This window comes from Euleptes europaea, chromosome 3 (genome assembly GCF_029931775.1).
Source record: "Euleptes europaea isolate rEulEur1 chromosome 3, rEulEur1.hap1, whole genome shotgun sequence".
In the NCBI taxonomy this organism is placed as follows: Eukaryota; Metazoa; Chordata; class Lepidosauria; order Squamata; family Sphaerodactylidae; genus Euleptes; species Euleptes europaea.
The window spans coordinates 4,888,066-4,901,983 of NC_079314.1; the positions used below are offsets into that span (position 1 = coordinate 4,888,066).

The 13,918-nt window shown below is 45.4% G+C and overlaps 1 protein-coding gene across 1 annotated transcript in view; it reads right to left on the reverse strand.

Moving 5' to 3' along the window:
• Window positions 1-13,918, reverse strand: part of BICRA (BRD4 interacting chromatin remodeling complex associated protein) — a 148,925-nt gene that overhangs the window by 4,320 nt on the left and 130,687 nt on the right. The window contains exons 9-12 of the mRNA XM_056847532.1: window positions 6,246-6,379; window positions 4,257-4,382; window positions 2,326-2,387; window positions 1,341-1,489 (exon numbers count right to left, since the gene is read on the reverse strand). Coding sequence (XP_056703510.1) covers window positions 1,341-1,489; window positions 2,326-2,387; window positions 4,257-4,382; window positions 6,246-6,379 — 471 coding nt within the window. The remainder of the gene's footprint in view (window positions 1-1,340; window positions 1,490-2,325; window positions 2,388-4,256; window positions 4,383-6,245; window positions 6,380-13,918) is intronic.

Below are 13,918 nucleotides of genomic sequence, written 5' to 3' on the forward strand. Positions count from 1 at the left end.
TCTATATGGATTCTCTGGTTAGTCCAAAGTTATGTAGAATCTGTATGCTTTCAAGATTTAATTGCCTTTTTTCAATGGTTTTGCTGGGCCGTATGCTAAAGATCCTTTTTTCAGATCGGCTGTGTCCCTGCCCTCTTCTGTCAGTGGACTCCTTGGTACATATCCTTTTGCATTGTCCTTACATATACCACCTTAGGCTAAAATGGATTATACCATGGTCCACATCTTCTCGAGCAACTTTGGAGCAAAAGGTTCAGTTTCTCTTAGAGGAATCTGACCCATAGCTTGGTTATTTTGTTGCTCGCTTTTTGGAGGCTGCAGAGAAGAGACGAAATAAGGTGTTTTTAGAGTCTTATTTAAGTTTTATGGTTTTATTGTTCAAGACCTCAGTCTAAGAACAAGGAGAAAGCAAGCAAGCAAGCAAGCAAGCAAGCAAGCAAGCAAGACTTCTAATGCACTAAGGTAAATACATGCAGAAGGATAGCCATGTCGGTCTGTTGTAGTGGAAACAGTCCTATAGCAGCTTAAAAACAGGCAAGTTTATCATGGCATGAATTTTCAGGAACTTAATTCAACTGCATGAAATAATCTGTTTTTAGTAGATATATAAAATGGATACAGAGATGGCAACAGAATGATGCACACTCTACACAAAAGGCAAAGAAGATGAAAGAGGGGTGGGGGCCTAACCCTCCGCAGAATGACAGATCCAACCTGAACAGCTAGATTTGAGTCCAGTAGCACCACAGAGAGCAACAAGATTGGGAGGGGGTATAAACTCTTGAGAATCAAAGCTCCTTGGTCAGATATGAGTTGGAATGGAAATCTCTGAATCCCTTACATCCCAGTCAGAAGGTGGGAGGGGTATTGCAAAGAAGGAACGCAGGATGTAGAGGCACAATGTAATCAACTAGATTAGAGCTGAGGAGAAATGCTTGGGGGCAGAAAATTAGCACCTGCAGCGAGATAATAATCTAACCAGATAAGAATCCAACCATAATTCAACCAGAGTAGATTCTCCCCTCACCCCATATTCCCACTGTGGCCCAGGAAGCACTCGACTCTCAGCAATTTGTATCATTAGAAAGATGGTCCTCCCTTGAGGTCTCAATATTATTGCTTTATAAGGCGAAAAAAATCTGATTTAGCTCAAAGGCAAAATATCAAGTTTGATTGTGAATTCCAGCTCTGATGTATGTGAAGCGATCCAAGTGCGTTGGAAAATAATCTAACAAATACCAAGTATCTTCAGTATCCTGGCGCAGACAGAAGCAAAGGTAATTGATTCATTTACATCTGATGTGGGGGGGGGGAGGGAGGGAAGTCCCAGATAAACTCACCTTTCCGGTAGTCATGAGGAGATGGCAGCGTTCCCTGGTAGACGTGGTAGGGCAGGAGCCTCTGCAAGGCATCTTCAAAAGACCGGAATGAGGTTTTGTAATCAGGGTGTAGCACTGCCCCCTGGTGTTTATGCAGCTGTTCCAAGAAGCTGAAGGCAGCGGAGAAGGGCACAAGTTAGTTTTACCCAGGAACTCGGGGATACCTCTCCCTACATCCTGCCAGAAACAGGCCACAGCTGTTCTCCATCTCCACCCTCCCACCCCATACATCTTGACTTAGCTTGCTCCAAAGATGCTTTTGAGCTAAACATGCTAACCTTGCTTAGCACAGCAACATGTAAATCCTAATCTCAAATTGCTCTGAAGAGCAGCAGCGTTTGGAAAAAAAAAATATTTGGCAAATCTTTCATGAGAATCTGAATCCATACTTCCCCGGTCCAAATCCCTAACAACTAACACCCATCGTTGGTCAAAAGCATTTTGGTTTACTCCTAGCTACACCTTCCTTTCGTAGACCACAAACCCTGAGAAACCGGCACTCCTTCAGCCACGGCAAATGAAATGGGGCTGGCTGATTTGGGGCAGGAGTTTGACATCCAGTCAGTAACAGAAGAAGAAGATGAAGGAGTTGGTTTTTATACCACAATTTTCTCTACCTTTTAGGAGTCTCAAACCAGCTTACAAGTGCCTTTCCTTCCTCTCCCCACAACAGGCACCTTGTGAGGCAGATGGGGCTGAGAGAGTTTGGAGAGGACTGTGACTGGCCCAAGGTCACCCAGTAGGCTTCATGTGGAGGAATGGGGAATTGAACCTGGTTCTCCAGATTAGAGTCTGCCGCTCATGTGGAGGAGTGGGGAATCAAACCAAGTTCTCCAGATTAGAGTCCACTGCTCTTAACCACTATACCATGCTGGCTCTCAATATCCTTTTGGCCATTTTGTTTTTAGGATTGCACGTGTATTTTTGCAGGCTTTATTACACTTACCTAGCTTCCTTGCTGGGCTGAAGTATGGGGGCCTTTTTCATGCTTCCAAGCTTGCTATCATACTGGTGAGGAAAGGAAGGAACATTAAAAAGGTGGGGGGGAACAAAGGAAACAGGTAAATCATAAATCACAAAGAAAAGCACCTCCCCACTTACATCTGAGAAAAGCAAGTAGGTCAGGATGCACAAAGGCAGGTAATGTGGACCCACTAGGATTATCCAGAGACTTCAGGCAAGTATAATGGTTTTCAATAGGATGGTTTAAGGTTATGATACTGATAAGGTTCTCTCAACACAACAGGAGATATTGACAGACGGTTCCACATTTTGTATTGCTGCCATATATCAAAGGTAAAGCAACCTATATGAATATGCAACTAAGTGTCTAGCTCAATATTAATCAGCGAGAATTGAGGCAGCAGGGAGGTGGAAAAGTTAAAAAGTTCCAACCATGAAATGATTTGTTGCTACAAGTTTGGAAAGTTATGATAAAACTTATTTATTTGATGCACGTAAGAGAATGGCAACTATAATCTGTTCCATTAACGGAGGAGTTTTCTTCCTGTGCACCAGCAGAAAGCGCCTTGCTGTTAGTGGAGCCGACCTGCAGGAACTGGCATATTTAATATATTTGCAGATGGATGGGATGAATTTTGGAAATGCTAAGTGCGAACATCAGATCTCCAGAGAACAGTAATATTGTGGCTATATTTAGAATCATAGAATCATAGAGTTGGATGGGACCACCAGGGTCATCTAGTCCAACCCCCTGCACAATGCAGGACATTCACAGCTACCTCCCCACACAGCCCCAGTGTCCCCTACTCCATGCCCAGAAGATGGCCAAGATGCCCTCCCTTTCATGAACTGCCTAAGCTCATAGAATCAGCATCGCTGACAGATGGCCATCTAGCCTCTGCTTAAAAACCTCCAGGGAAGGAGAACCCACCACCTCCCGAGGAAGCCTGTTCCACTGAGGAAACGCTCTGTTAGAAAATTCTTCCTAATGTATATAGACAGAAACTCTTTTGATTTAATTTTAACCCGTTAGTTCTGGTCTGACCTTCTGGGGCAACAGAAAACAACTCAGCACCATCCTCTATACTTTGAAGATGGTTATCATACCCCTCAGAGTCTTCTCCTTTTCAGGCTAAACATACCCAGCTCCTTCAACCTTTCCTCATAGGACTGGGTCTCCAGACCCCTCACCATCTTTCTTGCCCTCCTCAGGACAAGTTCCAGCTTATCAACATCTTTTTTAAATTGTGGTGCCCAAAACTGAACACAATACTCTAGGTGAGGTCTAACCAGAGCAGAGTAAAGCAATACCATCCACTTCACGTGATCTGGACACTATACTTCTGTTAATGCAGCCCAAGATTGCATTTGCCTTTTTAGCTACAACATCACACTGCTGACTCATGTTCATGTTTATTGTATAACAATAGACCATATTAAGAATCTATAATGTAGTTCTTTGGTAAACTAATAAGAAAACAATAGAAAATACACGATTTTTAAAAAATGATATAATGGTACCTGTAGAAACACATATCAAGCCAAAGTGGGAAAACTTGCCATAGAATTTTTTTAGAAAAACAGAGGTAAAGCTTTAAAAGATTGCCATTCAAATTACTTTTAATATAAACGTTCCTTTTTGTTGTCATAAACATGCAATAAAACCTTCCTTGGCGGGAGCAACTTTTTTTTCTTTTTTTTTTAAGAACAGACACCCCCGCCCAGGGGACCTTCTCTTCTCTTTCCAGTACACCTGGAGCTGTGTCTCCTTGCCCAGCTACTTTAGGAACTGGTATATTTATAATAATTTTTACCACCCCTCCTCTGTTGCTCCAGTACTATTCTTTAAAGACGGTTTGAAAAACATACACAAATAAGTAAACACATCTGCCTGCTGGTGTGTCCCCTTCTCACCTGCTGCTGGATTTGGGCAGGGGCTGAAGGCATGAGTTGTGGCAAGCCCTTTCCAAGTACCTGGAGCTGCAGTGGGCCTTTCCCAATGTTCAGGCCAGACACGGAGCTGATGACTCCAGGCTTGGTCTGCCAAAGAAACAAGAAGGCGAGTTTACACCAGGGTCATTGGAATGAATTAAAAACAGAAAAGATGAAGGAAGCTGCTAGCAACACAGACAGCAGGAAGCCGAACACTCAAGCACTTCCAGAACTGCTGCAGACGTGGGACGTGTGGCTGAAAACCTCCTAATCAAGATCTGTTCTGAACTTCAACTGTTTATAACGATTGTAAATGCTTCCAAGCAAAGCAGAATGGTTTTGGTGTGCTCAAACTTTCTGATGTGGCTGTTTATTCTGGCACTTCACTGTCTGGTTTCATTTTCCTGGGGGGTGGGGGGTAAAAAGCATATGCATTTGGGAGCTATGACAGAGATCGGTAATACCAAAGGATCAGATCATCTCTGTGTGAGAGAGAACTGTGGGTTCACAATTTGAGATCTCTCCGACATCCTTTTGGAATTTTAAAGCATCGCAGCTGTGGATGCATTCCATCTGCTCATTGATGTCCAGTGCAAGAGAGTCAGTTTTTATACATAACTAGAGTGCAATAAAAGGGGACTTAACACTGCTGCATCCCCTTATTCCTGCAATCCAATCTTTGAAGCATAATTTTTCCCACCCAGGCCCAGATGTATGAAATCACCTGGGCTGCAAGGAGAATGCTGAAAGAAATGGATTACAACCAGGTAAGGCACAGGAGAGGGCAGGACTTAGCTCCCCTTTTCTCCACCTGAGGATCTTGGGAGAAGAGTTGGCTTTTATACCCCACTTTTCTCTACCTTAAGGAGTCTCAAAGCAGCTTGCAATCACCTTCCCTTCCCCTCTCCACAGGAACAGGAATCAAACCTGGTTCTCCAGATAAGAGTCCGTCACTCTTAACCACTACACCCTGCTGCCTCTCACACCATGCTGGCTCTCAAAAGGAAAAAGTTCATTCACAAACCAGGTCATAGCTCCCTGAGCCCACTCTGCCAGTGAACATTTTAATCACTTCTCCCATCTGCTTGAAATTGGGAAAAGAACCTTATATAGAGTGATATACTGTTGTAACTAGAACCGCTTGAAGGAGTTTGGCTGTTGCTCCTTCTGGACCACTATTACTTCTCTGACCAGGAGCTTCCAGGGTGGGTGCACAAGAAACCAGATGCAGACCCCCCCACACACACCGCTCTAGTAGCCCAAGCAGCTGTCAAAAGGCCTCCCTAGGTCTAAGATAATGGAGCACTCATTGTCCATTGCATACAAACTACTTTTCCAGGAACTGTTGTATAAGGCTCAGCAGATGGTTCTGCACTTTAACAGCAGCACCCAAAGACACTCTCAGAAACAAATGCAAAACACACCTAAATTCTTCATTCCTGTTGCTTATGTTATTTCACCTAAGCATGCTCTCAGTCCTTGAAGCATCTGAATGTCTTTAAATAAACTGGTTAAGTGCATTATATTCCCCTTGGATGTAAAAAAAATACAAATAATCCCAATTTCTCCCTCCCCAATGGTTTAATTTATAGAAGTAGGGACAGTTCTTTGTTTTTTCACTTTCTGTCCAATATCACGGTCACATTGAGGTACGCAAAGCAGAAGGCATTTGCCAAGTGGCTCTGAAAGAGCTGTCCAATCCCCCAAGGATTAATTTCATTCCTGCAGTTCTGAGGTGGTGTATCTCCTGCACAAGAACTGCGCTGCCTCCAAGAGGTATGTATGTACGAATGAACAGCCTCCAACCACAACTGTTTCCAGAGCTTTTAACAACAGTAAACACACCCCAGTGAGACAGCGTTGTTTCTAGATTCTGCACCAAGCCCAAGCAAAACCCATGATGCAGGAGCTAAAAATAAACTATTAGGCAATGTCTGTTGTGGCAAAGAACAGCAGCTACAACTAGCCCACCTGAACTGGCTGCTGTATGGCCGGAGGGACTGCGGGTTTTCCTTGCCCGGTGGATGCTTTTCCGCCAGAAAGAGCTGTGGAGCCACTGGAAAAGGTTTTGCTCTCTGCAGGAGCTGCAGCAGTAATGGGGGTGGGGAGAGACAAGAAAAAAAGCTTACAGGACAGAGCAGGTGTAATTGCTAATTATACAGAGCCCCCACCCCTTTGGGAACGGCGACTAGGGTAGATCACAAGCTGCAGCCAGTCCCCAAACATTTCTCTCTGGGTGGTGGTAACGCTACCAAACATTAGGTTTGTCTGTAGTTTCACTTGTAAGATAAATAAACATATTGTCAAATTGTCAGAGAAAGAGATCACAGAATTAAATATTACATCCCTCTTGGATTTTGTACACAGGTTCCCAAGGGTGCAAAAATCTAGCATCTCCCAACAACTGGGTTGCTGATGAAGGCCACAAAGGTATCTCTTCTGTGCTGCTGTGTGAAGACCCTGGCTTCCACCTCTACCTTTCATACTCCCTTAGTCTCTGCTAGAGCAAGCAGAGGAAGGACCCCAAAGGCAGAGGCTGTGATTTCCCAGCAGGCTTAGCTTGAAGAATAACGTGCTGTCAAGTCACAACTGACTTTTAGCAACCCCCTCATGGGTTTTCAAGGTGGTTTTCCATGGCCTTCCTCTGCGTAGCAATCCTGGACTTCCTTGCAGGTCTCCCAACCAATACTGACCAGGGCCCTGCTTAGCTTCTGAGGTCTGGCGAAATGGGGCTACCCTGAGCTGGTCAGACAGCTTGAGCTTTGGAGCCTCTCAATTAAGCAACCACTGGAAGGAAGAGGAATACGGAGAGACCAGAACACACCGACAAGGACTCTCTTCCCTCAGTTCTGCACGCAGGTCTCCATCTCTGCATCCCTCCAAGGTGGCTCTTGGAAACTTCTTTTCACAAGCAGCTTTGCACCCCTAATGTGCCTGAGCACATCGCTGTGAAGCCGTACCTGCTAAGTGGCAGCAACTTTCTTTTAGAATCGTAGAGTTGGAAGGGACTACCAGGGTCATCTGGTCCAACCCCATGCACAATGCAGGAAATAAACAGTGTTGCACTTACTTGTAACTGTTGTTCGATGACTGGTCTTCTGTGCAGGCACACATGGGACTGCGTAGGCACAGGCCAGCCATGGAGAAGATTTGAAAGCTTCTAGAAGAGTACGCTCCCTAGGAGTGCCCCCCACCCCCCTGTCCATGACCAAGCCCTAATGGCTTTTCCCGCCCAGGGACCACGTGACTGGGGGGTGGGCAGCACTCTTCCCTCAGTTCTCCATTTGCCACCACGGGGAATGCACTCTTTTACGGTGACAGCCCGCAGCAGGGAAGGAGGTAGGGATGTGTGCCTTCACAGAAGACCATTCAATGAACAACAGTTACAGGTAAGTGTAACACTGTTTTTCGTTTTCATGGCTTCTGTGCAGTCCCACATGGGAGAATGGCAAGCTTACCTATTTAGGAGGTGGGAGAGTGCTGATCAGCGGAATAACGTATTCAACACTGCTTTTCCCACAGATGCCTCGGCCCTCAAATCGACGTCAATAGCATAGTGTCAAATAAAGGTCACAGGAGTGGCCCGTGTTGCTGCTCTGCAGATCTCCTGTATATTGTGAATAGAGGAGAAAGCTGCTGATGCAGCCATTGCTCTGGTGGAGTGAGCATGAAGGCATAAGGGACACTCCACACCTGCGGTATTGTACGCCAACCTGATTGCCGAGACAACCCACCTGGAAAGAGACTGGGTGGATACTGCTTTCCCCTTGTTGGGACCTCTGAAGCAAATAAAAAGATTATTGTCTAATCTAAATCGTTGCGTTCTTTCTAAATAAAAAAGTAAGGCTCTATGGACATCCAGAGAGTGCAGCTGTCTATCTGCTGGTGACTCTGGGTTAGGGGGGAAAAACAGGTAACATGATGTCTTGTGGTAAGTGGAATTTAGAAACCACTTTGGGCAGGTAAGTCATGCTTGGCCTCAGAACCACTCTATTGGGAAAAAACCTAGTGAATGGTGGGTTGTACCGGAGTGCCCTGAGGTCACTGACCCTACATGCAGATGCGATAGCAACCAGGAATGCTGTCTTATAAGACAGGAGCGAAAGATCACATAAGGCCACAGGCTCAAAAGATTTAGAAATTAATTGTGCGAGGACTAGAGAAAGGCTACACTGCTGCCATGGGGCCCTCACTGGAGGATAGAGATAATTCAATCCTTTTAGAATTTTTTTGCAAAGTTTTTAACAAATAGGGGCAACGAGTTTATACCATCGTGGAAAGTGGAAATGGCCGCCAAGTAGACTTTAACTGATGGATTTGACAGGTTGTCATCTTTTAAAAACAGTAGATACTCAAAAATTAGGGATAGTGGGCATCTCTGGGGCACTATACCTCTATTTGTAGCCCATCTGACGAATCTGTTCCACTTAAAAGTATAGGACCACCTAGTGGATGGTTTATGTGAAGCCAACAACACCTGACCTACTCATAGAATTATATAGTTGGAAGGGACCACCAGGGTCATCTAGTCCAACCCCCTGCCCAATGCAGGAATTTCACAACTACCCCACACACACTACCCCACAACTACCCCACACGCACCCCTACTCCATGCCCAGAAGATGGCCAAGATGCCCTCCCTCTCATAAACTGCCTCTTATGAACTGCCTAAGGTCCTAGAATCAGCATTGCTGACAGATGGCCAACTAGTCTCTGCTTAAAAACCTCCAGAGAAGGAGCGCTCACCACCTCCCGAGGAAGCCTGTTCCACTGAGGAACCACTCTGGTAGAAATTTCTTTCTAATGTCTAGATCAGTGGTCGGCAAACCGCGGCTTGCGAGCCACATGCGGCTCTTTGGGTCCTTGAGTGCGGCTCTGCCACAAATGACCCAGGTCCCGCCCCCGAGCCCATATAAGGAGAGAGAGGCTTACGTCAGCCCTCTCTAATCCCTGGCCGGGGACGCATCGCCCTCTCCGGCCCCGCCCTGGGCGGGCTCACCCGCTTCCCAGATGGCCGTTGGGCCTTTGAGGCGGCAGCAGCAGGGCGCCACTTGCCAGCCGTCTCCTTCCCGGCTTCAGGGCTGCCCTTTCTTCGCGGGTCGCCGGCCGGCCAGTTCTTGGAGCGTCTGCTCCCTCCGTCACCGATAACCCTGTGTGGGCGAAAGGTAGGGTGTGGGCGGAGGCTCTTGGCTGTCCTCGGAGGGAACGGCGCCTTGTTCCCCCGACAGTCGCCTTGTGGTGGAGGCGGGCCTGCGGAAAGGGAGGGGGTGAGTGGTGCGGACCCCTTTTCTTATGGCCAGACCACTTTTCCTCCCTGCTGGATCTTTTTTTAGGGGGGGGGGAATCCAGCATGTGTGTTTTCCTCTTTCTCCTCCACCTCTCGTACCTGGCCAAAGGCAGGAATGGGGTCAGCTGTCCATGTGAACTTTTGTCACCGTCAAATTAACTCACTTGGTTTCTTAAAACCAAACCCCATAATTGTAAAGTTTGTTTTTTAGACCACCTTTCTGCTCTTCCCCTCCGCCTTTCTCTGCAGTGACAGGAGATGAGAAGTGCCTCATTTTATTGTGTTTTGGGACTCTGGTTCCAATCTACCTAGTTCTTGCATTCGCTCTCTTTCATTCATATCGCCCCCCACCCCCAAAAAGGTAACTTAAGTATAGGTTCACTAAATTTTGTAATTCCCAAGACTGCTTGATTTACCTCCTCCTTTTTGTTCTGGAGGTCTGTAAAAATGGGAAATTTGTTTTGGTCACACCAGCCTTATTGCAGATTTTATCTTGATAGTGTCTTAGTAATTGTGAATTGGTGTCTCCTGACCCACAACTAGGCTGTGACCCAGCTTCAAATGCATTGCATCTGAGATTTTGTCACTAACACCATTTTCTCTTCATTCTCCTTTAAAAAATATTTTTAAAGGAGAATGAAGAGAAATGCGAGGTGCAGAGAGAGAGAGAAAGAAAAAGCAAATGATTGCAGTGGGAAAAGCTTGATACATAAGGTTTAAAAAGTAAAATTTGTTCATATTATTGAGGGTTTGTGTTAGATGTGGATTCAGATCTGAAAACATTGAAAACTTCTGTAAATGTTGCAGAGTTTAGTTTCGAATATGTGATGGCAGGTGGACTTTATCTAGTCCTAGCTGGAGTTCTGTTAACTTTAAATTCTGGTATCTAGGATTTCCTAAAATTGCAAGACTTAAAACTTTAATTAAAGTTCATTAAGTTAATAAACAGTGTACCTACCTATATAGTTTAAGTTTAAGAAATTTGGCTCTCAAAAGAAATCTCAATCGTTGTACTGTTGATATTTGGCTCTGTTGACTAATGAGTTTGCCGACCCCTCGTCTAGATGGAAACTCTTTTGATTTAATTTCAACCCGTTGGTTCTGGTCCAACCTTCTGGGACAACAGAAAACAACTCAGCACCATCCTCTATATGACAGCCTTTCAAGTACTTGAAGATGGTTATCATGTCCCCTCTCAGTCTTCTCCTCTTCAGGCTAAACATACCCAGCTCCTTCTACCTTTCCTCATAGGACTTGGTCTCCAGACCCCTCACCATCTTTGTTGCCCTCCTCTAGACACGTTCCAGTTTGTCTTTAACTTTCTGAAATTGCGGTGCCCAAAACTGAACACAATACTCTGGGTGAGGTCTAACCAGAGTAGAGTAAAGCGATACCATTACTTCGAGTGATCTGGACACTATACTTCTGTTGATACAGCCCAAGATTGCATTTGCCTTTTTAGCTACCGCATCACACCGCTGACTCATGTTCAGTATTTGGTCTACTAAGACACCAAGATCCTTTTCACACACACTACTGCTCAGACAAGTCTTCCCCATCCTATAATTATGCATTTGATTTTTCCTACCTAAATGCAGAACTTTACATTTATCTCTGTTGAAATGCATTTTATTGGTTTTAGCCCAATTCTCCAGCCTGTCAAGATCATCGTGTATCCTGGCTCTGTCTTCTACTGTATTTGCTACCCCTCCCAATTTAGTATCATCTGCAAATTTAATAAGCATCAGCTCTATTCTTTCATCCAAATAATTTATAAAGATATTGAACAACGCAGGACCCAGGACAGATCCCTGAGGCACTCCACTAGTCACTCCTCTCCACGTGGATGAGGAACCATTAACAAGCTATGGCACTATATTTGACTAAGTTTATTTTCTTTTCTATTTTATTATATTGTTTTTGTACATTAAACGGTTACCCTTCCCTCCTTTTCCTTTCTGTATCCTTTCAATTTTAAAAATAAATCTTAAAAAAAAAAAAAAGCTGGGGACAACATTTGCCAGCCTCCAGTCTTCTGGCACCTGACCTGTTTTCCAAGACTTCTCAAAAATAATGGTAAGAGGCTCAGAAATTACATCTGCGAGTTCCTTAAGTACCCTTGGATGCAATTCATCTGGCCCTGAGGACTTTGTTTCATTCAAAGAAAAACTAGGTGTTTGTGCACTACCCCAATGCCAATCTTAGGCAGCAACTCCCTTCCCTCATCATGTGTTCTATTTATGCTATGTTGAGCACCATTTCCCTCGTGAGAAAAGACTGAGGAAAAGTAGGAATTGAGAAGTTCTGCTCTCTCTTCATCTCCTGTTACAATTTCACTTTCTGCTCCCCACAATGGGCTTATCTTGGCCTTGTTCTTATTCTTACTCTGTCTGACCATTCTGTTACCAGTTGATTCTTCAAGCCATTAGGTGGAGTACCTGAGGATTGTAGTGTAACACATGCCCCCTGTGCAGAAGGGATGGTGAGTTAGGGAGTCTGATATATCTGCCCCAAGACAAGGTCCAGAGGGTTGGGAACCACAGTCTCTTTGGCCAGAATGGTGTGACAATTATTATGTTTGCTGTCTGCTAAGATTTTTCCTACAACCCTTGGAATGAGGGGGACGGGGGGGATGCATACATTAGGGGTCCCGACCACTGTAATTGGAAAGCATCCGCCCCTGCTCTGGAGCAGAAAAGGGGGGATTTTGTGTTTTGGGAAGTGGCAAACAAATCTATCCTAGGCCAACCCTACTAATGAAAAACCGACTGGATGAAGGAATGGTGGAGGGACCATTCGTGGTCCACCAAGGTATCTCTGCTTACAGCATCTGCAGTGCAATTTGAAAGGCCTGCCATGTGAATTGCAGTGATGGCCACACCGTGTTCGATCGCCCAATTCCAAATGTGAGTGGCTTCATGGCACAGTGCGAGGGAGTTTGTGCCCCCTTGCTTGTTGATGTATAATTTTGCTGTCATGTTGTCCATGGCGACCAGACTTGTTTTCAAGAATCTCTGAAAAAGAAATAAGGGCGATTCTAATCGCCTTCATCTCTAGGATGTTAATATGAAGGGAGGACTGGCTATGGGACCAACGTCCCTTAGCTACTAAGGGACCGCAGTGGGGGCCCCATCCACCCAGTGATGCATCAATTAAAATCTGTAAGTCATGGGAATCCACTCCAAAAATGAACGCCCCAAAGGAGGTTGGATTCTTGGGACCAACATGTGAGGGATTTGATGATAGAACGGGGTATAGAGAGTTTTTCCAGTATGGGTTGACATTTATGTGGAAAGTTTTGATAAACCAATTCTGCAAAGGCCTCATAAGTAGTCTAGCATAGGTAACCACTGTGGTGGTTGAGGCCATGAGGCCCAGTAGTTTCTGAATAGTGACCACCTTTTGGAAGTGTTGGGCAGCGAAAAAACGTGTCATTATCTAACCCTGGACATGGGTAAGAAGGCGGAATTCCTGATGGCGTCCAAAACTGCCCCTATGAAATCAATAACCAATTCTACTGAGTGGGCAAGATCTTGTTCGGAATGGCCTACTATAAGCCAGTCATCTAGGTATGGTACAACCTTTGGTGGCTAGAAACTCTATAATCTCTGACACAACCTGTTGTGTACAGGCAGGTCTGAGTCTGCTTTCCACACAGCAATGTATCGGTGCTGAAGGAAGCAGAGCCTGATGCGTATTTTACTCTTGCCAGGAGGGGCCGGCAGCTCCTCAATAAGCACAGAAACAGTACACTCACCATTCAGGAACAAGGTCACAGACCGACTCGAGCTCCTCGCCCTTAAGGTCTTGGCTACAGGCCACGGCTTTCTTCGAAGTTCAACAACACAGCAACAGGACTCCAAATGAAGCTTCTCAAGGTAAGGGTTAGAAGAGCTAAATCTCAGACGAGGTTGTCAGAGACAGCCAGCATGCAATAACATTTGCTCCCACGAGGCACTTAACGGTCAGTCTTGCTTATATTGTCTTTGTGACTCTTCAGGAGTTTCAGCTAAACTGTCGGCTTCAGATTCTGATTCCTCTTGCGCCAATTTACGACTTTTGTCCAAAAGCCGAGCTGACTTTCTCCTTTGCTGCAGTGCCATTCTACCTTTTACTCTTCTTCTCTCCGCTGGTGGAGGAGACCCTGAAGATGAAAGGCTTTCTCTTCCCTGTTCCTGTTCTCTTGTTTCAGACGGCCAGTCTTCTGGCTGAGAGGCCGGGTTAGGGAATGAGGGCTTGTTCTGCTGCCTCCTCTTCTTCTGAGGAGTAACTCTCAAGCTGACTCACGACACAACCTTGGTGAAGTACAGCTGCTAACCCAAAAGGTAGCACTGGGAACTCATACACCACCCCATTA